The 25,818-nt window shown below is 42.6% G+C and overlaps 1 protein-coding gene across 1 annotated transcript in view; it reads left to right on the top strand.

The window, feature by feature from the left end:
- The window catches only part of WDPCP (WD repeat containing planar cell polarity effector), a 137,648-nt gene that overhangs the window by 17,801 nt on the left and 94,029 nt on the right, over positions 1-25,818 (top strand). The window contains exons 6-8 of the mRNA XM_066638046.1: positions 4,855-4,969; positions 7,706-7,839; positions 22,999-23,190. Of these exons, the coding sequence (XP_066494143.1) occupies positions 4,855-4,969; positions 7,706-7,839; positions 22,999-23,190 (441 nt within the window). The remainder of the gene's footprint in view (positions 1-4,854; positions 4,970-7,705; positions 7,840-22,998; positions 23,191-25,818) is intronic.

Below are 25,818 nucleotides of genomic sequence, written 5' to 3'. Positions count from 1 at the left end.
AGGTGGTGGTGTGCTATGTGAGATTGGAAGCAAAATGGGGCTACTCAAAAGTAAGGTTGTAGTTTCCACATCATTGGGGGATATCTTAGGTACACAGAAGCATACAAGTTTGTCAATTTAAATAAAGACATTTTTTAAAGCCATAAAAACGATTGTATAAATTTCAGGACCTTCAGGTTTCAGGCGTGGCTAGACACTTGAGCCAAGTTGTCGCTTGCTTTGTTTTTAAATAAAGGAAGTAGAGCAGGGGTGTCAAACTCGTTTCATACCAAGGGCCAAACAGCATTCATGGTGCCTGCTGAGGGCCGGAAGTGATGTCATTAGGCAGGAAATGATGTCATTAAACAAGTCATAACCAAAACTAAAAGCACTTTTTCTCACTTAGGAACTCATTCGCTGCAAATGACAGAAGAGAAAATACACAAATCTTGATTATATTTCAAGATATGGGAGAGCCCAATATTCACATGGGCTGTACTTGTAGCAGTAACACCTCAGCACTGCTCAGCAGCTGAGAGCCTGAGGGCGGGATAAAAAGCTTCCATGGGCTGCATCTGAGCCCCGGGCCTTATGTTCGACACCCTGAAGTAGAGGATAGGGAGAGAGGGAGTTGGTTGCTCAGACAGTTTTTTGTAAGTGTACTAGAGCTAGGAAGATGTGGACTTTGAGACTGAAGAACTCTTTTCTCTGTATTGCTCATGAATGAGTCATGACAATGGAAAGGGGGAGAAGATGATACTTTCCCCAGAACTAACACCCTCTTACTATTTAATGATAAAATGCTCAGGTTTAGGATTGATAACCAGTCCCAAAATATGACACTTTGGCACTGCAGGGAGAGGTCTCAGGTGGTTGCAAAAATAAAAAGGTATACTTTTTCCTGTCTTGTTTCTGAAACTTTCCTCTTCACCCATGAGGCTCGACCATTCCTGTACCAGGAGTATTTTTGATTCCTAAGGACTAGAAATAGACTGCAGTATTTCTTCATCAAATATACCCATTGTGACCCTAATCCAGACTAGTGCTTGGAGATGTTAACCTGTACAATAGGTGTTTTTACTTTCTTCAATAGCTGGCCCTTAGCACAACATCAGAAGGTGCTTCTGATCCTTTATTTTAATTGACCGACCTAAACAAGACCTTTGATTTTACTTTCCTGTCTGGCGATTCATTTGTAAGTTGATAACTCTATTGAGGACTGAGATATCACAGTGAAATTTGGTGTATACCTTCAGGGCACCATTCTGACTTTAAAGTTCAAAATCTATTTTGGCCCTCTATGACAGACAAGGCAAAATCCCACCTGTCTGGAATGTTTACACCAATCACCTTCCACCCTGGGATGGAATGTACAGGGTTTTAGAGTGACCAATTAGACAGTTGCATTTGAAGTTCTGAGATGGTTATAATGCTTAACTAACACTTGTCATTTCAGTGAGATAGTGCTCTGTAACCAAGTGAAACTAAACACTCTGAACTAATGAATTTGGAGTGATAGCTCTCTAACTCACATCAAGAGTTAGATTGTAATTTGTGCCCAGTGAAAAACTGCAGTACTGAATTGCTATGTTCAGATTACAGAAACCAAATAAGCCATATACCCCCTCTTTCAGGAAGCCAGTAAACTGTGGTTTTTATTTTGTTCCAATGCTGGCCTCCTGCATACTTCTGAGGGAAGTGTGATATTACTAAACACAGTGCCTAGGCCCAGTGTTTCACTGTCCCAAGAACTCACAGAATAGAACAATCAAAGCTGATTTCAGTATAAACATTGTCACACTGCAACAACACACACCTTTTGTGATTACATACTCACTTTACTCTCATTTGAGATAAGTTGTCACAACCTCTTCACACATTTTCAAGAGGACTAGAAAAGTTGTAAAACATACCACAAAAAGGTATGTCCATGGAGTTTAAGGTATTGACATGTACATTCTGGTCAATATTTAATCTTTGAAGTTTGAACACCTACCCAGCCCCCATACGTGTTTTCAAAGTGGTGAGGAAAAATTCAAAATCTTTTGGTACATCATACATTTCATGTTTAAATTCAAGCTCAACCCCCACAATGATTTTCAGGGGGGTCTGTGAAAGATGCACAATACAATGTATGACCATCTTAAGAATTGAGATGTGACAATGAATCTTGGCATGTGTATTTATGACATAACTTTCCATTTGAATTCAAAAGTCAATTCATCCACCACACTCAGGAAGGAGAATAGATGGAAAACAAATTGCAGTATGATAGCTGAAGCCAGAAATTTTACACATTGTTTTTAGCATAAATGTGAAGGTAAGGGGTAAAGGTGAAGGGGGTGTTGCTTTTTCCAGGTACCCCATTACACAGAAAAAGCCCTTCATGCTTATAGTAATATTTGTGGATGTTTGTGCCTTCAAAATGAGCATGGATAGATTAGAGGCAAGGATTGCTGATACAATTCTGCTTCTTGCTGCCTCCACTAATCTGCTGCCTAAGGTAATCTGTCTCCACTAATCTACTCCACTAATCTGCTGCCACTAGTCTGTCACTACACCTCGTTGGTAGACTGGCTGTACAATCATTTCCCAGGGCCCAGAGATGCAGTGGGGCAGAAATGAGCTAATTTTCCCTTACGTCATGTAATCCCAGGCAGCCCTGATGGGTCTTCTTGGATCTGTGCTGCTATTGAGCGGGCGCAGGTTTGAGGAGACCTATGTCTGGTCACCTGGGCCAGGAGGGGGGCTAGGAGAGCCTGCCACCATCTCTGTCCCCCTCCTGCCTCATCCCTCTCCCTGCCATGCCCTCCCCCCATCCCGGAACACCTCCCCCTGCTCCGACTTACCAGTCTGCAGCCCGGCACTCACCTGGAGCTTCAGGCGGCAATCATCACTCCTCCACCCGGTGCGTTGGGCCATCATGGACCCATTTGGATTGGCCCTGAATGTACCTCATGCCACCATTTAGTTAAAATAAAGTTTTCAGTGCTTTAGCATTCTGCTACTTAATATTTTATATTATGACTTAATATGACTGAATACAGTACAGTACATTCAGTGGATGTACATATCACCAAGTCCTGGCAAGTTATGATTTTCATAATGTGCTAATCTCTCTCCATAAAATACTTAGAAAAAAACGAGTATAAGTCAAGTTCATAGTCTGCAGAGCAATCCTATGAATGTCTACTCAGAAATAAGGCCTGTTATTTCTATGAGTCTTTCTCCCAGCTTAGTGTGTATAGGATTGCAGCCTCACAGCATAATCCTATATGGGCCTCATGCCACTGGAACTAGTATTCCAGCAGTGTAAAGGACCTAGTCGGCTGTTGCAAAATGTGACATGCCATTTGGAGCAGCTGGGCTGCTGCTGTTGCGAGCAGCAAGCAGCAGCCCACTAGGGGATCTTTAATCTTTAGGGGATCTGCTGAAGTGCGGGAAGGTAGTAGGGAGGGAAGGAATGGGGAATAGATGGGGAAGAACGGAGGTCAAACGATGGCTGGAATAGGGTGGTATCAGTAGCAGTAGCGCTGCTGATATCCCACTTTCAGGCTTCAATCCTCCTTCCTGTGTACACTTATGCCAGCTAAGTCACTGGTGCAGGTCTGACTACACCTATTCTGAGGCTTACTCCTGGGTATAGTAGCAGACCTAGCACTGGGCAAATGGGTCAAATGCCCCAGGCGCTAAGTCCGCACACCTCTAGGACAGCACAGGAAGCCTCATTGAAGCTCCCGACGCAGTTGGAAATTGCATTTCCAGTTTTCCGGTAGTGTAGTTTAAGACTGCAGAAAAGCTTTAGAACCTCAGTTGGTGTAAGGGTTGCGTGAGGCTCTATTGCGCACTAGAAAGGTAGGGGTGGCATCTTGGACCTTTGCCCCGGGACCAAGGTGGGTAGGTCTGCCACTGCCTGGGTAAGGGAACAAGGTACCACTGGGACTGCCACCCCTAAAGGTTGCAGCACACAGTCCTGCAGTGTGGCTGTACAGGTGTGGAAGAGAAAGGATGGGATTGGATCCTAAGTCCCTGAAAGGTAAGTCTGCAGTGTGGAGCAAGGTGGCAGCCTTTGCCCAACTGTTTAGATGGCAGAGCACAAAATCAATATGTCTGTAATAGATAGACACTATTGCTTGTTAAAATCCTACTGCTTATACACAGCAGGGCAACATACAGACCAGAGCCAAGGTAATTGCATTTAAAATACTGCCTAGTGGCACTGTTGCAATATTAACAAGAATAAGAACATATACCATGTGGTACAGGAATTACTCAAGTTAAGTGTGCAATTATACGAATTACCATATGCAAGTCCGATTCTGTGAATATATTATCTTGCTCTCTGCTCACTTAGCCAGTCTTGATTTGGTATTTTTAAAAATACCTTTGCCTGTGGAGTATGTTTTTCATTACATGCTCGGTCCTCTGAGTGTCTGGATGCTTTAACAGATTGTGTAGAGCACATAAACAAAGATTATTATCAAGTAGCTCCACCTCACTGGTTTGAATCTGTGGAGTCTGTTTTGCTTATCCACATTTTCACAGGGTAGCAGCATGGAAAAAGATTTCAACTATGGATGGCAACATCTGCAGTTACTATTTTCCATGCAAATTATGGGGAATTACATCCTATAGTGAAGCATTTTATGTATAGTTATAGCAGGTGTATTCAAAACTCTCAGTATGTTCTTGCCTTTTCCTTGTCTCTGGCTGTTGTTTTTCATTAATAAGGGTCTTGCAGTGCATCTAATAGATTTTGTCAGCTAAGCTTTAGTATGGGAAATGTATAAAAATACAGATAGTCAATGTATTATGGAACATACCATCCTCAATTGATACATTATGCTTTTTTGTTTCCTGGATATTTGGATTCAGCTCCTCTTTCATTCAGGTGTTCTGGTATCCCTAAGCCTTTCTGGGCCACAGCTGGAGCGAGTGGTGATTGACAGAACCCTGGTGGGGAAGCTCATCTCCGACTCTATCAGTGATGGTAATTATACCCATGTGCAATTCAGTTGCCGACATTTATAGTGGAACAGGAAGAATAGTATGTCAACAGGTAGACCATCTATTACCGCTGGGGACTTGCAAACACAACAAGTAATTGCATATAATGCTATAGTTACCACCCTCAGGAGCAAAGCCACTTTAGGAAAAAATATTTAAGATCCAAGTTTCTGGTCTTATCAACTCTTACATTTATTTTTTAAATCTCAGTTCCTTGTATAATTTCCCCAAAGGTATTGAAGTTTAGTACATGTAATTGTTTTCCCCCCCATTCAAGTGCTTGTTCTGTACCAGGAAAATTGCTAGGAAACAAACATTAATGCAATCATAAAGAACAGAAAATCCCTATACTTCCTATTTCCAGGAGCTCACTAATAATGATAGCGCAAATGGCTTTGATTACTGTGCAGTCAGGCTTTTTCGTTTGAACTGTATTCTGCCCAGTACTTTCCGTTGTGCCTGGATATAGTTCTCCATGATCTCGGGCCTTACAAAGGTTATCTGGGTTGAATCCGGATAAACAAAGGTATCTGGGTTGAATCCGGAATCTTCTACATGTGAAGCATGAGAACTAGTAATGAGCAATGCTCCTTTCCACACTTCTCATCCATTGAGGGTATGAAACCAAATGCACGTGACTTTTAAAAGGAGATTCAACAAAACTCTGAAAGTCAAAGGCCTGATAGTCAGTTAACCAGGATAACTAATGGAGCCTCCATGCTTAAAGGCAGTATGCTCCTGAACAGAGTTTTCTGGATGACAAGCAGCATTACCTTAATGCTCTCCTGTGGGCCTCCTGGAAGCATCTGGCTGTCACTAGAAGCTTGATTCTGCACTAGACAGTCCCCTGGTTTGCAAGACTCTTCTTATGTTCTATGGACCATTTGAGATTCAAAATTCTAACTAGACTCTTTACTCAATATGGAATTGTTATTTTACCTTTGCTTCCTACGATCATAATGCAAAACCTTTTGTCATGCAGCCCACATACCTTTTAGAAAATCGTATCTGCTTGAAAAATCATATCTGCAAAGGGGTAACAGTGAAATTAATGGATTCTGTATGATTCTGTACACATGCATGTACTATTAAAATTAATAGCAGAACCCTCAGGAATACAAGTGGCATTAGGAGTTCGCTAGATCGGAAACTAAGGGACCTAGCCCATCAGGGTGCCCACCTTGAATCCTTAGTACTGACCAACCTTGAATCCTTAGCACTGATAGTATTGGTAGCACCAAATGTACCTTTAAGGAGTTTGTGGAGAATGCCATGTGAGTCCCAGGGCATTGCTCAGGAACGTGGTTAACAAGGATACCAGGGCTTTTTTTCTAATGGAACGCGGGGGGACGGAGTTCTGGCACCTTTTTGCAGGGGCCCCTCCCCTTCGGAGGCATTCCGGGGGGGAGCAAAACAGGCATTCGCTGGGTGGGTGCTGGGTGGGCTGGCGCCTGGCCCCTGCCTGATTGCACAACGACCCGCTCCTGCCCCCATCCCCAAGCTCTCGCCCGAGCCCAGCCCGCCTCCCCTCCCCCTGCGCTCTGCTCAGGGCAGCAGAGAACATACAATTGCATGCCAAGCGCCTTCCCAAAGACACAGAGTATTCTGATACCTGAATTAAACCATATTTACTCGCTTGTTTGCAAACATAGCTGTTGCTATGTGCACCTAAGGACCCCTCTCGTTTAAGAATTCCTTTTTTGTTCTTACTCCCACAGTTGCTTAGAGTAATTTTACTACATGGAACTCATGTAAGCCAGTTTTTGGAATCCATTCACTGCTTCCTCTCCTCGAAATAGTGCCACACTACATACTACACACTACAAGTGCACCTGTACAGTATTTTTCCCCATGTGTAGAAGAAGTAGCTAGGGGGAAGGGGGTGTGGAGATTGATAGCCCAATCCTATGCATGTCTACTCATCTTTAGGGGGGAAGCACATAAAAAATATTTTATTTCTCCAATAAAAAATGGTTTAAAAATAAATAAATAAATAAATAAATAAATATTAACAAGTTGTGAGTTCCTGCACCTTTTCTTTTACAAAAAAAGCACTGAAGGATACCATACCCTTTAATAGTTCCACTTCCTAATATTAATGCATTTATGTTTTATCTGTGATAGCACTTTCTGTATATTGACAATTTTTTCAAGAGTCTCTTCTCTTTCACTGGTTTAATTCACTTCTGATATGCTCTCGTTCAAGGACAAAGGAGTACGTGTCATATGTAAAAATCCTCAATCTGTCTCTCCCAAAGCTCAACAGCCACAAGGAACCTGACAACTATGGTAGCATCTGCAGTCTCCCTGGTACTGCTTTTTATGCTTCACTGCAGCTGAAAATATTATTTTCATTCAGCCAATGAAAGCAATTGAAGAAGGAGGTTACACTTCAGAATCTAAAAGAACTGAAGACAATATGAATAGGAATATTAGTGAAGAAAGCTATATATCGTATTAGAGTATGAATTTGACATATGACAATTTATTCAGCTTTACTTAATCTGAGTACTCCCTAAGCTTTATTTCTCATTTCCAATAAGACCTTGACCAGATGAAACACTGATGTCTTGTAGGAGATTACAGAAGCCCCAATGTAATATTTTTAAGGCATAACCTTGAAAATTTGCTTTTCTTCCACCAGGGAGGGTTCAGTAATCTGTTTTTGTTATTAGTGACAGGTATTACAATATTGACAATTTTTATTTGTTTTTTTCAGCTGTTCTCACAGAGAGTTTCATGATCTTGTCATTTTGGGAGCAAAACAAACTCTGTTTTATTCAGTTCACAAAGAAAGCAAATTCTCCTGATGTAAACAAAAAGTTTGAAAAACTCTCATCCTTGGATGTTAAGGTATGGCCATCAATTACATTTGCAGGTACCTTAAATATAAGCCACCATTTAGTATAATTTACTTCACAACTTGTCAACATTTTGAGATTGTGTTTTGAACAAATTGTTATAACCACTGAAATGGCTTTTTAACAAAAACTCTTGAAACAAACTGTTTTTGCCAAAAAATATTTTGTTCTTCATGATCTCTGTGCAGTCACACCAATAGAGTCTCTGGGAGAGTTTGGGACCTCATAAGTATTTGGGGGGAGGGGGGCGATACTTCAGTGATTGTGCTGTGCAGCCCAAAAAAGGGCTTTTTTAAAAACTCACCAAGGGTCATGCCAGCCCTTTGCAGGGAGCAGAGAACCCATGGACCCCTCTGCAGGCCTCCCTGCACCACAGAACTGCTGCCAAACCCAATCACAACCCACTTCCAGTTTTGGGACGAAAACCGGAGGTGGGTCATGATTGCATTCATCAGCAGTTTTGAGGCATGGGGAGGCCTGCAGAGGGGTCCATGGGCTCCCCACACCCTGTGGAGGGCCAGTTTGACCCCTGATTAGTTTTTAAAAGCCTTTTTTATGGCTCTGCATGATCATGAGAGCGCCATCACTGCCACTACTACAGAAATCATTAAATGGTTGCCAAAGACAAAAACTATATAGATAAAGCAGTAGGACATTTACAGCAGTCACAAATGCAATTGTGCCAGTGAGCACCGCCTGGTCGCTGCCAGAAGTGGTGAGTGACTGGGTATCTGCTCTGATAGCCTGCCGATTCAAGTAAGGCTGCTCAGGGAGTGGAATGAGGCAGGGAGAAAGCAGGTGGTGAGTGGAATGGGGAGGAGATGGGGTGGTGAGGAGGGCAGATTAGGCCCAAGAGGGCATGTGTTTGGCAGCAGCAGTGCCCTTATAATCCTAACTTCCTTCCCGGGTTTCACAGCAATAGCAGCTAGAAACTTTTATAGAAATGTTTAAGGATTATTTTAAAAGTTAGACACAAAGCTGATTTTAGACAATTCTGGGCTGAGTGTTAGAAAACAGAGCCTAATTACAAAAGGAATTCTGCTGGTATTTGCAAAAAGTTAGTCACTTGACTTTGACTTAATTTTGGTTTATTTGCCTCATAGTAAATTGTGTGAGAGTAGTTGGCAACCTTCAGTCTCGAAAGACTATGGTATCGCACTCTGAAAGGTGGTTCTGGCACAGCGTCTAGTGTGGCTGAAAAGGCCGATTCGGGAGTGATAATCCCTTCCACACTGGGAGCAAGTGCAGTCTGTCCCTGGTCTATCTCCCTGGCTATGGGCCTTCGTTCTTTGCCTCTTAGCCTCAGACTGTTGGCCAAGTGTGAGAAGAAACAAACATTTAAGATACAATTTTTCTACAATTGCTTCACTACATTTAGGATATGGTAATTCGTTTTGTAGTTATCTTTTATGCTCAGTTAGAGAATTTTCTTTCTGGAAAGTACAAGAATGTACAAAGTATGAGTATGTACAAAATATGACACTGAGAGGGTCTTCATAACAAATAAGTAAGCATTTTCATTTCATTCATTTCTGTTCAAAAAACAAACTGACAATCAATAAAGGTACTGATCACTAAAGACACTGAAGATCAATAAAGACAGAGTCCACCACAAAAATGAGTTTGATAGCTATGTTCATCAGTTTCAGCAAAAACAGCAGAGAGTCTTACAGAATCAAAGTCTAATCAGTTTATTTCAGTATAAGCTTGTGTGAACTATGAGATGCACAGTTTTCTGTTTTTCTCCTAGTGTACTAAGATGTAGAACAATAGGAAAATATGTTGCCAAATAGTATATGAGTGGTTTAGTGGGTTTTTTTCCCCTCATGGCACTTTTAAATTTTTGTTTGTTTAATGGACTTTTTCTCCATAAGACTGGCTTTTCTTGGGCTGTTCTGTACTCTTTTTTTTGCCATATTATGTTATATAACTTGTTTGGTGAGAATAGTCTCTGCTAGGATGGACATCTAATATATTTTCCAGGCTGTTTCAGTTCAAGGCCTCTTTTCAGCAATGACTTGTGTTTGCAAGATTGATCCAACCTCTGTAACATGGATTTGAGACAGTTCACTGTTCACAAGGAACTGAGCTGTTACGTTGTTTACTTCAAAATGATGCACACTTGTGCCTTGCTGAGTATTTGTTAAGCTTGGGATTTTGATAGTGTGATCATGATCTGTACACATCTAACCTAACTGCAAAGCTGCATTGGGATGACACTTCCTGTAATAATTTATTTTCAAAGCTTGTGATTCATGTGTGGTTTTCACTAACCATATTTCTGAACCCCTGTGTACGTTACATATGACTCCAGTAACATGGTTAGTATGATCTTTTATGGAAAACAACAGGTGACTTTGCTGGTCATTAGAGAGCAAAAAAATCAGAAGAAAGGTTAGTAGCAGAGTGGGCACTCATGATTCACTTGACCCACCCTGAATCTCAAAAACATGCTTTTTCAGAGGCTCGTGGGAACTTGTCATATGCGTCTCTGACATGGGCACTGACACACGACTCAGGGCTCTGACCAGAAAAGAGTCATGACTTATGTAATCACAAGTCACGAAGACTCATCATCTTGGGCCCACGACTTGGCTTTGTGTGTGTGCGTGCTTGCTAGTTACTTTTTTTGCCGCTTCTGCATCACCCCAAAAGACCACATTGGCAGTTTGGAAGCTGGACTCCAGCACAAGCTACCAGACTTGGTGGTAGGAGGGTAGGTTGGCTCCAAGAGATGGGGGCTGGGGGTGGAGGGGAGGAGGGAGAAATTACAAGGCTAGGTGGAGGAACCAGAAGAAGGCGGAGCAGCCAGGACATGGGGGGAGCAGACACTCTTGTCCATGTCAGAAGAAATGGATATTTGATTGGCTGAATGATTTTTTTTTTCTCTGGATGAGGGAGGTGAGAAGGAGAAGCCCAATGGATGGGGAACATGGTTCTTGCGATAAGAAAATACCTGGATGGGCCCAGGAGGGGGCTAAGGAGGCAGGCAAAGAAGGGGGGCGTTTCCAAACTCCTGGCCCATTTGAAGTAAAGGACTTCAACAAATTGCTGATGGCAGATGGGATAGGAACATCAGTGTTAAATGAGGACTCTGACAAAACCACCCAACCACCAACACCTCCGTTTTTTTCTGCGGAGTCATGCCTGACTCACAGCTTGACTTGCTTTTCAAAAAGACTTAGATTTAAGTCAAAATAACTCTTAAAAAGGCTCTGGACAAGTTGCAACGGCAGCCCGATATGACTCATGAGCAAGTTGAGACAAGAGGGGGCAGAGACTTGGGACTCGACTCGCGACTTGGTGCTGTGACTCCTTTACATCCCTGGTCAGTAGTACAATGTTTTTATTAGTACCAACTAAAAATCACAAAGCAGAGTGATAGATTTTTTTAGTTTAGGAATACTGACATTAAAAAAGGAGAAGATAAAATGTTGCTGCTAGTAGAGGGCCTGATGGAATCCCAGTTTACAATATATTTCTGTTTTTAAACTGTAGTCTAGGAAACTTTGTTGATTGATCAGATTAGATTGTGTTTAGTGCAAAAAACCACAGATTGTGCCAAGGGATACAGGCCAAAGCAGCAGTGGACCCTCTCCCTTTGAAAATATAAACAATTATTCAACTGTATCTCTGACCTGAATCCACAGGAACCTTGCATTGTATTATGAAATCAAAAATAATTCCTAGATTGATTAATGCATTTAATTTGTTCAACGTGTTTTGAAAACTGTTGATCACATTTTTCATGAGCAAAAGCAATATACTTAACCTTGTTTCCTGGATCAACTGAAAAGGTCCAGTTCAATTGGATTCAACTCAATCCAATTCATACAACCTTTGAGAGAAATTGTATACTCAGATGTGCACAAGATTTTTTTTTTGTGTGTCTCTACCCAAGGTATCCAAACTGATCTTCTTCGTCAACAGATTCGAAACAAGAGAGACCATTTGGGATCAAGATCCTTGAGCATTCAAGGATCCATCATTTCAAATAACAGAATCACATGCATTTGGACATGAGCTGGTTTGGCAAAATGTGCACTTGGTGCTGGGTGCCTACCAGGAAAGCATAGGCCAGATCAGTAATGTGACTGTTGCATGGAAGGATGGCAAGGGGCTTCAGATCTACAGGCCAGGAAGGCCGTACTATTAATGAACTGGGTAATCACTCCTTCCACAAATGATCTAACTATGTTCCACCTTCTTCAAATGTAAATGGACACAGCTGGTCCAAATTCAAACATAGTCCTGATAGCTCCAACATTTAAGTGGAATTTACCAGTTCCAAATCCTGTTAGAACTGGAAAATTGTACTTTGTGACCAGTTATCAACTAGGAGTTTCCTGATTTTGGGAAAAAAAAACATGTTTAAAATCCATTTCTACCCAGCCCACAGGTGTACACATTTGATTCCTGTTGTGTATATGTAGCACTGGGCAGAAATAACTTAAAAGGATCCTTGATTCCTGTTGCCTTGACCAACCTCATGACTAAATCAAAAGCCTTATTTATGAGCCAATGGACTTCTAAACCAGTCACCACATCCTCAATTTGTTGTGAAAGACAAAGGAAGCACTCAGCAAGGGTCCTTAACTGGCAAAGAATGATCCTTTGATTAATTCACCCCACAAAGGACCCCATAACATATTATGGGAGAGAACTCTATAAGAACTTTGAGCATTAGAGCCTCATGTCCTTCATTCCCCAGCTTCTTTGTTATCCTGTCTTGCTGTTAGCTTGTGGAGTGTTACCTACTGATGCTGCATTGAGTCACATCCATTCTAGTTGCCATCCAAGGACCAGCAGGCCAGCCAGAACCTAGGATCAGTAACATTCCGTTTTTCCTTATCTTTCCAGCCTTTCTCTCCCTCTGTCTCCCTGATTGCTCCCTTACATGCTGAGCTTTATCTGCTTTACTTGTACTGTATAGCAATTTTTTTTATTTTGTGGATGGTGTTTAAGTCAATTCTGTAGTTAAATCAACAGAGGTACTGTTGATCAGGAGACCTGTAATTGAATTTTTTTATTGTCAACTGGTTCTGGGTGGAGTAGTACCTGCTCTGAAAGAGCAGTCTCACAGTTTGGGAGTCCTTTTTGATCTTGTGCTGTTCCTGGATCACCAGCAGTGGCCAAGAGGGCCTTGTTTAGCTTAGGCTAGTGTGTCAACAGCATGCATGCTTGAGCCAGTCAGATTTGACCACTGTGATCCACATGGTGTGCCATGTTGGTGACATCAAGATTGAATTAATGCAGTGCTCTGTGTGGTGCTGCCCTTGAAGACCATCCAGTAACCACACTTAGAGTAGTATGAAATACAACAGCACGGCACATATTGGTGATGGACCAGGTGATTTGACTCTGTCAGGCTGCTGTTTTTCCAACAGCACTGCTGCCAACACGGCTCCTTCAATTTACACATGTACCTTAGATGTGTCATGCGCATACACACAAATAACTGAAATTGGGAGAATTAGCAAGTAAGAAGTCAAATCTAGCAGTGTGACAAAGTTTTGAGATGGATGACAGTGAATAGTGGTGCAAACAATCTCAAAGTGCCTCAAAATTAGGCTAATAGTAACCACAAGACAGAGCTTTTCAAAAAAGATAGTTTATGAAAGAAATATAACAAGTAAAGGGCACTTTTAATTTCAGAGGAGAAAGATACTTGCAAATAGCTGTATTTGGACAGCAGGGATTAGTTGGAAAGGTGATTGAATCTTTTGGGGGATGGGGGGAAGAGAGAGAAACTGCTATGAAGTTCAAGAGGGAAGGGAAAATCACCTATCCCAGTCTGCTGGTTATGGTTTGGGTGCGGTCCTTCCTGAGTAGCAAGACAAGGCTGCAAAGTTTCCAAGTTCCAGAGGAGAAAAAAGACCAAGGATGGAGGAGGCTTATTTCTGACAAAAGAAGCTTCCAAGCGCAGTATAGACACCACAGCTAGTTTCTGAAGTGACAGCCTCACAATCTGCTTCCAGAGTAGGGAAGTTATAGAATGTTTCACAGAGGAATTTTTGGCAGGGCAAAAGAGTTTGGGGAGCTTCTTTAGCTATGCATTTTGAGCTTCCTGATTATTTTTTCCAGGTGGACACACACACACACACACAACCTTGATGGCCCATCCTGCTGAACAATACCTGTGGCAGGGTGTGTTACCTCAGGTCTAGGTTGGGAGACTTCTTGGCCCAGAGTCTGAAAAGAATTACCCAGTTGGGCAATTGTAATTTAATTTAATATTCAAGCAGGACTACAGTGCTTGCTGATTATTCTATTGTCAGGTTTCAAGCAGCCAGATTTAGTCAACCTTCCAGGGGTCTTTTGCCCTTTTCCCTTGGGATCCAGCAGAACTCACCCTTTTCACAGATCAGGGAGGCCTGCCCAACTCTGAAACCACAAGTCAAACACGCATTTGGGAAAGAGAGTGTGTGTAACAGCACCAGCTGCTGCTCCATTGCTGAGTACAATTCAAGGTATGATAGAGTTTTAACCAGCTTAAAACCCTACACTACATGCAGCGCAATCCTGACTGGTCTTTGGGCTGGCAGAAGTCCCTTGTGAGTTGGCTAGGCTGGTGTACAGAGGTGCGCCGGCCTGCAGAGGCTGACTTAAGCCTCCATGCCTACGGAGGCTGTGAGCCTTGCATCGGCTAAGACTCTGGTGGGTGGGGAGGAGGTGGGAGGGAGGTGTTCTGGGGCAGGGGGAGGATAGGCAATGGGCGGTCCTGGAGGTGGGTGAGTGGGGAGTGGGAGGCGGGGTTGGGAGCCAGCAGTTATGCCAGATCCCAACCCCCATTCCCAAAGAGCGTGGAGTGGTGTCGGGGCCCCTCCCAGATACCCTGACCCCCCCCAACTTACCCTGGAGCAGGCACCCCATGCCCAGGGTGAGGAGGCTTCCCTGCCCTTGAAGGAGGCAAAGCAGGTTGGCTCACCCCAACCAGCCAGAGGAGGCTGGCAGGGCAAACAAGGAACATTGCAGGAAACAAGCCAGAACCAGGAAAGGCCTTTTCTGCCCCACCTGGAGGAAGGGGAGGGGCCAAAGGGGGTGGGCTTGCTCCATAAAACAGGGAGGCCAGGGATGAGAGGCAGTCAGTATGAAGCAGGGAGCTGTGAGGTAAACAGTGCCTGCTCCTAGGCTAGGTTTAGTAGCTCTGCTAGGGAAGAGGACTAGGGGGCTGGAACCCCCTCCCCCTTTAGCCTATCTGAGGCCTCCCTGGGGGTAGAACAAGCCTACTCCAGGCCCTTCCAGAGCAGGGACCCTACAAGTAGCTTCAAGTGCTATTCTCAGACTTGTGCTGCCTCAGGAGGTGGCTCAAGTCTGAGGAGACCCATTGGGGCCAGGGTGGCTTACCTCTGGCTGTGCTACTTTGGGAACCTATCCTGCACTGGATATAGTGCAAACCTCCTGGCTTGCCTGTTCCAGCATGATAGGATTGTACTGTTAGGGATACAATATCTGAGAGATTACCTTCCCTTATATGAGCTGTCCCATTCCTTAAGATCAACTGGAGAGGACATCTGAGTACTACCATCCTTTAAAGTTTGATTGGCCATCATGTGGTGGACAGCCTTCTCTGTGGTGGTACCACAGATGTGGAATCCTCTTCCCCTAACTTGTGATTAGCCTCTTCTCTACAGAAGCTCCAGTAGTGTCTGAAGACCTTCCTATTCCACTCTGTTTCCTCCAGTCTGATTTCTCCTTCTGTTGAACTTGGTTTGGGTAATGATTTTTCTGTTATTTTTTTTTTACTTTGATATTTATAATGTATAGTGTTTTAATGATTGATTCTTAGCTTCATTTAAAGGGGAAGGATGTAATATAAGTTATATTGACATTTGCATTCCTAAGATTGAGACACACATATTGAAAACTTTCAGAGGGAGTATTAAATGAACATTTTTAAAATCACACCCCGTAAAGCGGAATTGATATGCACTGAGCAATTGCCTACAAGTTTTTCATCACTACAGTGACACTGAATTATAATAAACTATTGTACCAGTCTTTATTTAAGGTGGCTTATGGATTAAACAGCTGGAAAAAGGGTTTAAAGAGACCTAGTGGGGTTTTGTTCTTAATTATTCTGAAATTTTCTTCAGCTGTTCAGCACCTCTACACGTGAAGGGCAGAAAATCAGTAAGCAGGGGGAAAAGAGGGTATATGCTAGTGAGACTTATTCCTCCTCCTCCTTGCTCTTAGCTGATCACATCTGACTTAATTTCTTCTTTGTAAACTACTTGCACCAAAAGCAGCAGTTGTGGCATCTGTGGGTCTGAGTGACTGGATTTATTCAGGGAAGAGGTGCCCTATTAGGCACCACCAGCAAGAGAGAGGAAATGGGGTGAGGGGTGGGAATAAGATGAGCTTGCCTATTTCCCTCTCTGTCCTTTTACCTCATTCAGTAGCCACACCTTACTTTGCCTGATTCAAGATCACAGAGTGAATAAGACTTGCCGTCAGCACAAAGGAGCTGGATTCTGGCCAAAGTTAGGATTAGAGAGGTAACTGAAATTTTGAAAATTATGAAAACTGATGCACAGTTAAATGCACATTATAAGCGGCTAACTATCTAGAAGTGCATTTGTCTGTGTACTTCATAATACACTTTTGGATATGTTATCATGTGATTTTTCATATTTTTAACAAGGTATTATAGTTATTTTACAAGACTTGATATTTATATCATACTTTTTTATTATTCTTAATTCTTAGTATCTCGGACATTTAAAACTCCTGTATAGATCTTCTGAAACCATCGATCTTTTACAAGTTTTTCATTTCTATAGCTTTTTAATCCATTTCAATTTACTGAACAGTGAGAAGAGAGAGTACAAGGAGTTAATGTTTACTATGAGAGAACAACAGTGGTAATTACTTTGATTTCAGTTCCTTTTGATGTGTATTCAGGGGATGAAGAGGTCAATAATATTATGACCATGCAAATAGAAAGGGGTTCTTTTTGGCCATAAAAAACAGCAAAGGATTATTAAAGCATTAACCTTGATTTGAATGGCCTTGGTTGAGTGGTGAGATCACAATTTGGATGAGCCTGATTATTTACTAAATACAATACATAAATGCAACGGGTTCTTAACACCCATTGCACTCTGGCATTATCGCATTACTGCCATCCTTTGTTGCCTTGCAGACAGGAATATGAAAGCAATCTGTCATGTAGTGAGACTGGCTCCAGAAGCATTTCTCTGATAAGAAGACCCCCTGCCCTTTGCTAGTGTCTGGTCCAGTAGGCTTAGCCATGCGCTTAATCCCCAGAAAGTGGTTCGATTATTGCTGACCAGCAATAGCAAGATAGGTTTTTTCCACCCCCCTAGCTATCAACCTTCCATTAATTCCTTAAGCAGAAATGTGGTGCAATCTATATTTCCTTGGCATGTGTCACCCAGATGGTGTACTGCTCATGTTTTCAAATAACCATGTTCCAAAATAACATAGTTTGAATAATAAATTCTACAAATCCTTCTGGAGGAATAGAGGCACACAATTCTCAAGAGCCACATCAACTTTACGCATGATGCTGTAGCTCATCCATGTTATTCCAAGAAATGTATATCCTCCCTTACAGCTGTTGGCATACTTAATCCAGGAAAAAAATATATACATTCCATTCAAATGTTGTAAATGACCTTTTAATGTTTGATGCTGTGTCTGAAAAGAGTAGCCTTAGCCCTTTGGTCAGTACTGCAGAACTTAATACGAATCGTCTTAGATCCTTGCATGTAGGTCGATGCTGTCAAGCAAGCATGACTATACATTTTGGTATTGATTGGAGTCACAGCAGCAATTTCCTCCTTAACTCGTAGCTTTGCTGTCCCCATATAAAACTGAAAGTAAAGATGCCTGTGTTTAAATGGGAGGAGGAAAACCCATATGAAAAACATATCATAAACATAAGGCTAATTCCCAGACATGCTCCAAATTATTTCAGTAGAAATATTGGGATCAGCCCATTCAAAATTGCACACACTTAATTCCATTGATTTCAGTGGAAAAATTAAGCACATGTTTAAATCTTTCCCTTTGAAATCAACATTTAACTGGATTCCGTAGTAATTAGGAGCACTTGTATCCACAGCAGTTCAAGTATATAATATTAAATCAGTTTAACTTGTCCTTTATATCAGTATTCATGCAGCATACAGTTATGATAAATAGTTTCTATTTTTTTTCAAACCCCCAAAAGTTGATTTTGAAAAACATTCTTTGTCGAGTCACACATTAAACTGTACCCAGGCAGATCTGGGTATCCACTTATAATAACTGTTAGCCTGTACCTGGATACAATTACAGGGCCTTATCCGGTATCTGTGGAACTTGTATCTGCAGTTTCACTTAACTGTGGATGTGGGGACCCCCATACCCTCTGAAACTGTGATCCCCTTGCCTCCATAGGGTCTTCTGAGCCCTGCAGAGGACACGCATGTCCACCTGTGGCCTCTGCGAAGCTCATGATGGCCATTTAGGCCGAAAAACATCACTTCCAATTTTACGAAAAAAACAGGAAGTGACTTTTTTGGCTTAAACGGTCATTCTGAGACTCACAGGGTCTGCGTGTCCAGGATCCACAGTATCCCTGGTATCCACAGATTCAGGTATCCGCGGGGGTTCTGGAGCAGAACTCCTGGTGGATGCTGGGGCACACCTGTATTCACACATTTATTTATATAGGTGTGTGTCACTTAGTGACATTTCAACCAATGATGGACCACATATATAATAATAATAATAATAATAATACAGGTATTTATATACCGCCTTTCTAGGTCCTCAGATTTCTCCTCAGACTTTATTCAAGGCAGTTTACATTGGCAGGCTAATTTAAATCCCCGTGGGGATTTTTACAATTGGAAGAAGGCTCTATCTTTCAAGAGCTACAACAATTCAGATGTTTTGTTCTGATCTGGCCTCCATCCTCCCATGCTCAGAGCAGATGGAATAACTCGGCTCAGCTTGTCAGCTGCTTCAATGTCGCAAGGTGCCGGTGGCCTTGAACTGGCGACCTTCAGATGTTATCTTCAGGCAAATGGAGACTCAACCCTCTAGACCAGACCTCCTGCCCATATATGATGGTGTCTCCTTAGTTTACTGTATGGTAAACGGTAAACTTTACGGTAAATGGTAAACTCCTTAGTTTACCGTACAGTAGATATCATATCTTAATATCATTAAGAGGCCTCAGATGCCTCTTCTGGGTCGTGCCAGGCCTCCATGGGGAGCCTCCAGAAGCGAATTCCAGTTTGCTTCCGAAAACCAGAAGTAGCTTCTAGGTGCTTCTGCAAGGCCTTTTTGATGTCCATGGAGGCATGGAAGAGGCCTCTGGGGCCCCTAATGACAATACCAACACCACTAGCACAAAGGTAAGGATTTCACATAACAATGAAAATTGCTTAAAGAAGAGGTTCAGATAACATATTCCTGTTGTTAAGCGACGCCTACCTGTACATACCCATAATGGGGTGCCCATACCATTCAGTGCAGGTACATTTATATCGCAATGTGTACTATGGGTACACATGGATGACACAATGGGTGTCATCATTCCATACCTGAGTACATGATAAAGTGTGAACAGCCCTAGTGTCTTTTGAAATAATAATGATAGTGATAGAAATGGAAATCATAAATGGTACTGTCAGTGGCAGCTGAACTGCTAAAATTCCTTTCCCAGTTCTGCCTGCTCACTCAAGTGCCTTCCACCATTTAACTTCACTTTCAGACATAAGACTTCCAATTCATTTAGAAGACATGGGAATAAGGAAGGAAGGAAACCTGGAAGGAGAGGGGAGAAATAAAACAAACAGGATGGGGGAGGGATGAACCAGAGGACTAGGCTAGCTGGGATGAAATACATTTATATTTATGGAAGGCAGAAGTAGAGACACTGAGCAGATGGGGAACATAAAGGATTGGGAGAGAAATTGGAAGGAAATATGGGGTACAAAGGGAAGTGTGAAGCAGAAAACAAAAGGTAAAGAACTAGAGTAGATGGAGAAGTAAAGGACACAGCCCAATCTGGAGTGGGGATTGCGTAGAACAGGGGGAAGGGATGCTGTGAGAGGGAACTGATCCAGTGACAATGGTGCACCCTGGATCCTAACCCTCTGGCAGCAGCCTCCCTGCCCCCTTTCTGTTCTTGGATTTGTGCCAGCAATTTCACTTGTGCAGGTCCAAGGAGACCCATTGTTGAGTGGGAGGCTTATGGAGAGGTAAGGGAATTTAAATTCCTCTTTCCCTTCCAAGGCTTCCTGATCCAACCACCCCCCATCCCCGCTGGATGGAATGCCATTTTGGTGCAGCTGCAGTAGGGGGGGACGGCTGTACAGGTTTGGGCTTCCACCACTATCCTTTACCGGTGTCCACAACATCAATATCAATATACATACTTCACTTGCAGCTGTTAATAACACCAGCACTGATTCTGTTAGACTCAGCAAGCATCTTCTATAGAGGGTTGGGATTCTGTCACTTCAGATAACTGAGTTGTCACCGTAGCCAGGATTGTTTGTGCCAAGGCTTCTCAAACTAGGGCGTTGTGACGCCCCCACCTAAGGGCCCTGGATTCTTTCCCATTAAGGGGCAAGGACGGGGGGAGGCAGCGACGTGATCCCCAGGATCATGTCGCTAAGGGGGCTGCAGGGACTGGCATTTACTTACCAGTCCCTGCTGCAGCCTCCTAGGGGTGCAGGCAGCCCTGCACGACCTTCCGCAGGGCTCCCCAGCCTTCAAAAAGTGAAAGCGGAGTTATCACGCTCCACTTCCAGTTTTGCGGAGGCGGGGCACAGTCACTCACTTTTTGAAGGTTGGGGAGCCCTGCGGAGGCTCGTGCAGGGCTCCCTGCAACCCCAAGAGGCTGCTGCAGGAACTGGTGACCCTAACCTGTTGCCTTCCCCACTCCCCTGCAGGCACTTACTGCAGTCCTCAAAATTCCCTGAGCATTTGAGAATTGCAGGTTTATGCCATAGAGTCTGTACATGTTCCTTTGTCAAAGTGTATTCCACATCGTTCAGTCATGCCAAGCTTTACTAGATGAAATTGAGTTGTTCTCTGGAATGGTGCCATTGAGCCAGTATACCTTAGTCAACATTAGTGGAGATTCTGAGGTACTTTATGCTACTAAATAGAGAAGGTGGCCTGTACGCTTTTTATATCTACAGGCTTTCAGCAATTTCATTGAGAAAAAGTTTCATAAGATCGTGATACCAAGCATTCTAATATTATTATACAAAAAGTTCCCATCTCCACCTAGGGTGAGTGATGTTTTGTTAATTATCTTGTTTTCAACCACAATGCAACTCCAAGATCAAACTAATAGTCCAAACTGCCATAATTTGAACATGGTGTTTTCAAATGGATATACATGAAATACTGTTTGTTCTGAATGAGTGTAAATTATGGCAGCAAAGTGTTATGTGGGATACAGGGATACTTTGCACTTTCATCTGCTTAGGTACCAGAGCATGGATGAAAGTCAGAAATGGATGAATGTCAAAGCATAGCCTTATTTAGCTTGCAAATTTATTTTGGCCAGTGAAAAATGTAAATAACACATACAAATGCTTGCAAAACCTAAACGAACGGAAGTTACAAAAAAAAGACGTAAGAACATTAACAAGCATCATGGAAGGTTGGATGAAATTGGATAAAAGAGGAAAGCATGTATACAAATTTTGAAATGTGTTTATAATTCAGAGTGGTTGAAAGAGCAAAGTGATGAAAGTCAAGTGGATGAAAGTCAAGGCTTGTCTGTACTTAGTGCTGTTGCACTTGTTTTAGTCATTCCACTTTTTAAGAAGGCAATTGGCATAACCTGCTTTTCCTGTACACTATTTCATTCTCCTAAAGCCAATAGAGTAGGTTTTCTTTGTTTTTTTGTGTTAAATCATGTCTAATTCTCAGGCTTGCGCTGGGCAACAGTACTTCTCCCCTTTATCCATCCTTACAATTATACTGAGAAATGAACCATCACTATTCTGTTTCATAGATGTGGAACTAAGGCTATGATGCAGCTCTGTCTCAATATATTCACCTGAATTGTCTGGGTCAAGTTCTGTCAGAACTGTTCTGACTTAGACCTTTTGCTTTATATCAGTGGAGAAAAAATACATTGAAGACACAATACAAAGCACAGATACAAAACAGCTGCAAAGAGAAAATATATATATATATTATATATATAATAAAATAAATTATATATTATAATATATAATGAAAATAAATATATATTATATATATATATAATTTCAGAAAGACAGAAAGGAAATAAATTATAAAGATATTTAAGCAATCTATACTATTACATACATCACACACTGTGGGCACAATCCAAACCTGCGCTTGAGCAGGCAAGCTGGGAGGCTCGTGCTGCATCCAACGCAGGTTCGTTGGGTGCAGCGGCTCAGCCACAGGCAAGGGGAAGCTCTTTCCCTTACCTGTGGGTAAGGGCTGCGCGTCCCAATGGGTTTCCTCAGACCTGAGCCACCTCTGGAGGTGGCGCAAGTCCGAGGAGAGCGGAGCGGCACAAAGCCGTTCCGCTCTCCCCAGGGACGGGGGTTGGGATCTGGCATAACCGCCAGGTCCCAGCTCCGTGCGCCTGCCCCCCCGGGGCTGCCCTTCCCCCGCCCAGAAACACCCCACGCGCCCCACACCTACCTTTGCTGCTTGAGCACCAACACAAGCGGCAGCACAGGAGCCACCATGGAGGCTTCTGCCTGCCGATGCGGCTCCCAGCGATGGAGGCGCAAACATGCTTTATGGCACGCTTGCGATCCTCCTATGCCGGCCCAAGGGACTTGGGTCGGCATAAGGCACACTTTGGATTGCGCCCTGTATGTATAAGTCTAGGAAAGGATTCCAAATATCCACAAAAATATTTGTTAGTAATTGTTGTGTGGTGTTAGACCACACTGCTTACAGCACTGTACTGGCACTAGAGACATTTTCTACTGATGCTCTAATCTGGAAAATGAGGCAACATTGAATGTACCAGAATATGAACAATGCCACCAATGAAATAATTGCAGTGATATGTGTGTAGGCCTCCTGCACATTCTTTTTGTATGTCAAGATGGCAGCTGTTTACAATTGATTTTAAAGCTTTGCTATTTTCAAATGTGTCTTTCCTTCTTTTCTCTCTCAGATAACTTATGTTGACTTGCCAGGACTGGGGAACAGAATGATGAAGCATCATTTGGCAATAAATAATGTACAGGATATGATTATTTGCTGGTGGTCGATAGCAAACGATGAAGTGTGGCCTTGGTCTCCTGTTTCTAGTGAAAGAGAGAGAGCCAACTTACTGCTCTTGGGATGTGAACATGGCAACTTGGAGGTAATGGTCTAAACTGGATCCTGTTAATATTTAACAACCTGTTTGTTAACTGTGTAGTTTGTGGGGCAGCAGTCTTAAAATATTATATTTCATTTTTACTGTGCATGTTGAACATATGAACCTACCTTATACTGAGTCAGGGCTCCCAGTTGTTCAAGAAAACCCCAAACATATACTCTCCAGATCTTCGGCTAAATACAGACATGGGGACAGGGTATGTGATTCCTCTCCATCACTCTCCACACATTTAAAGTTACAGGTGAAAATGACTAGTGAAGTGTGCATGGTTTGATTTTGCCTGTGTCCGTACCTATTTGTTTCTCAGAAAAATATAATTTTCTGAGAGGAATGTGGATGCAGGCGAACAAATGGATATTATATGTCTGAATGTCACAGTCCCTCACCAAAGTCTGCTGAGTAAACTCCACAACCAAGTGAAGATCTTTTTATTTGCCAGACTTTTGAGACATCTTAAATTTTTTAGCTATTTTATTACTGGAAAAATGTTGGTGCGCTACTAGTTCTAGTGTTGTTGTCTTGAACTTATTGTTCTTATTCTTTTACAGGGGCCCTCGTATCTGTGGATCCTGTATCCATGAATTCACTTATCCACAGATTGGGTCCTCAGAACTTCCATGCGCCCCTCCTCCTGCCGAAGATCTGTTCCCCTAGGCTGAAGAGGGTCCTCTGAGCTCAGCAGAGACTGCGGACGGATGGACATCTGTGACCTCTGCAGGGCTAAGACTGAGCCTTACAAGCAAAAAAAAAAGTTTTTAATACCTTATTAGGCATTAGGAGGCCTGGCGAATGTCTCAGTGGCTTCCACAGACCATGTAATGCCTTATAAGGCATTTAGAACATATACTTCTGGTTTCCAAAGAAAACCACGGCCTCTCATGGGCTCAGAGGAACCTTTGGAGGCGAGTGGACCTCAGTGGCTTCTCCAGGCCTCCTAACACCTTATAAGGCATTAAAAACAACACTTCTGGTTTCCTGAGTAAACCTGAAGTTGTTTTTTTTTTTTTTTTGCCTGGAAGGCTTAGTCTGAGCCAGGCAGGGACCGCAGATGGATGTCTGCAGCCTCTGCTAGGCTCAAGACCCTCTGGAGGCGAGAGGAGCAGAGCTCCCCTTGACTCCAGAGGGTGTGGGTGGTGGTGTTTGCATTGACTAAACAGAGAACAAAATTACAATAATACATTTCAAATAAAGTGTACTGTACAGGTGTGCCCCAGTATCAGCTGGGGTTCCATTCCAGAATCTCCCTTGGTTAACTGTAACTGCAGATACCAGGGAACACCTCCCACCATCCAGAGGTGAGGGTAGCTCTGCTCCCCTCATCTCAGGAGGGTCCTCTGAGCCTGACAGTGGAAAAAAAAGCTACTTCCAGTTTCTTCATGAAACCAAAAGTGATGTTTTTAATGCCTTATTGGAAGGCCCAGGGAAGCCACTTCCAGTTTCACAGAGAAACAGGAAATAGCATTTTTTTTTTCACTGTCTGGCTCAGTCTGAGCCCAGCAGGGGTTGTGGATGGACGTCCATGTCCTCTGCTAGGCTCAGAGGACCCTCCGGTGGTGAGAAGAGCAGAACTCCCCTTGCTTCCGGGAGATGCATGCACAGGAGGGCTGCAGACTCGATCTGCAGATAAGTGAATCCACGGATACTGGATCTGCAGATATGGGGGTCCTCCTATATTGACAATGTCAATGAATAAGAATTTCCATAGAAATGAGAATACAGTGCACAAGCAAGAAACTTGCAGGTAAAGTCTTTAATGTTTAACAAATGAAGAAAAAAACAATTATACATTTTGTCTTTCAAGTGTTAATATAGTGGGATAGCCTCCCCACCATGCACTGAAATTCCCACTCGGCATTTCTAATTAGTTTGTTTGTTTGTGTCTGGAGTTTCATGGTGTGAAATTAAACTAGCAGTTTTCTAACATCCATAAAGTAAATCAAACAGTTTTTTGCATCTTAAAGAAAGGCAATTCTGTCACAGAGGGCTTATTTTTATGTTCCCTTTATTTCCCCTTTTATCTTCGTGGTAAGCCAATTTTCTGCTTAAAATCTACTGTTTAAAACTCTTATTTTCTTCAGTATGTGGGCTTTATCCTTTGTACTGTTATGCAAAATGCTGCAATTATTTATCTGCTTTAAAGTGTGCAGTGAAGAGCAATTCTCCCATTCAAATAAGAGTGAAGCTTATTATTGTGCTTTCCAAGCATAAGGATACAAGAAGTGTACAAACTAGTAAATGCTCTAATTACTTAGATTAGTTAAACCTCAAATGGTTCCTTTTTCACCTCCACTTTGACTGGATTTAGGTTATTCGATGATGTTCTTTTTTCTGCTTGATTGGCTAGTCCAGACTACTAAAATGGAAATGTGTAACACTGTTATTTAATTAGAATATATTCCAGTTACATTACTTGCTATTTTAGGTTTACTCACCACTGTTAATACTGGTTTTGCATTGCATGTATTTAGCAATAATTGATGCAGTCCCGACTTAAAATCTAGGTCCCCATCTGCAATGCAACTTCCTCTGCCATCCCCTTACTGCTTTGTGCCAACTAAACAATAACATAGAATTGGAGTGCAGGCCATATACAGTTTCCAGTTCAGACAA

Source organism: Tiliqua scincoides, chromosome 1 (genome assembly GCF_035046505.1).
Source record: "Tiliqua scincoides isolate rTilSci1 chromosome 1, rTilSci1.hap2, whole genome shotgun sequence".
NCBI lineage: Eukaryota > Metazoa > Chordata > Lepidosauria > Squamata > Scincidae > Tiliqua > Tiliqua scincoides.
Note: the sequence above shows the minus strand (reverse complement) of the source record. Positions and strands in the feature narration are given on the sequence as shown.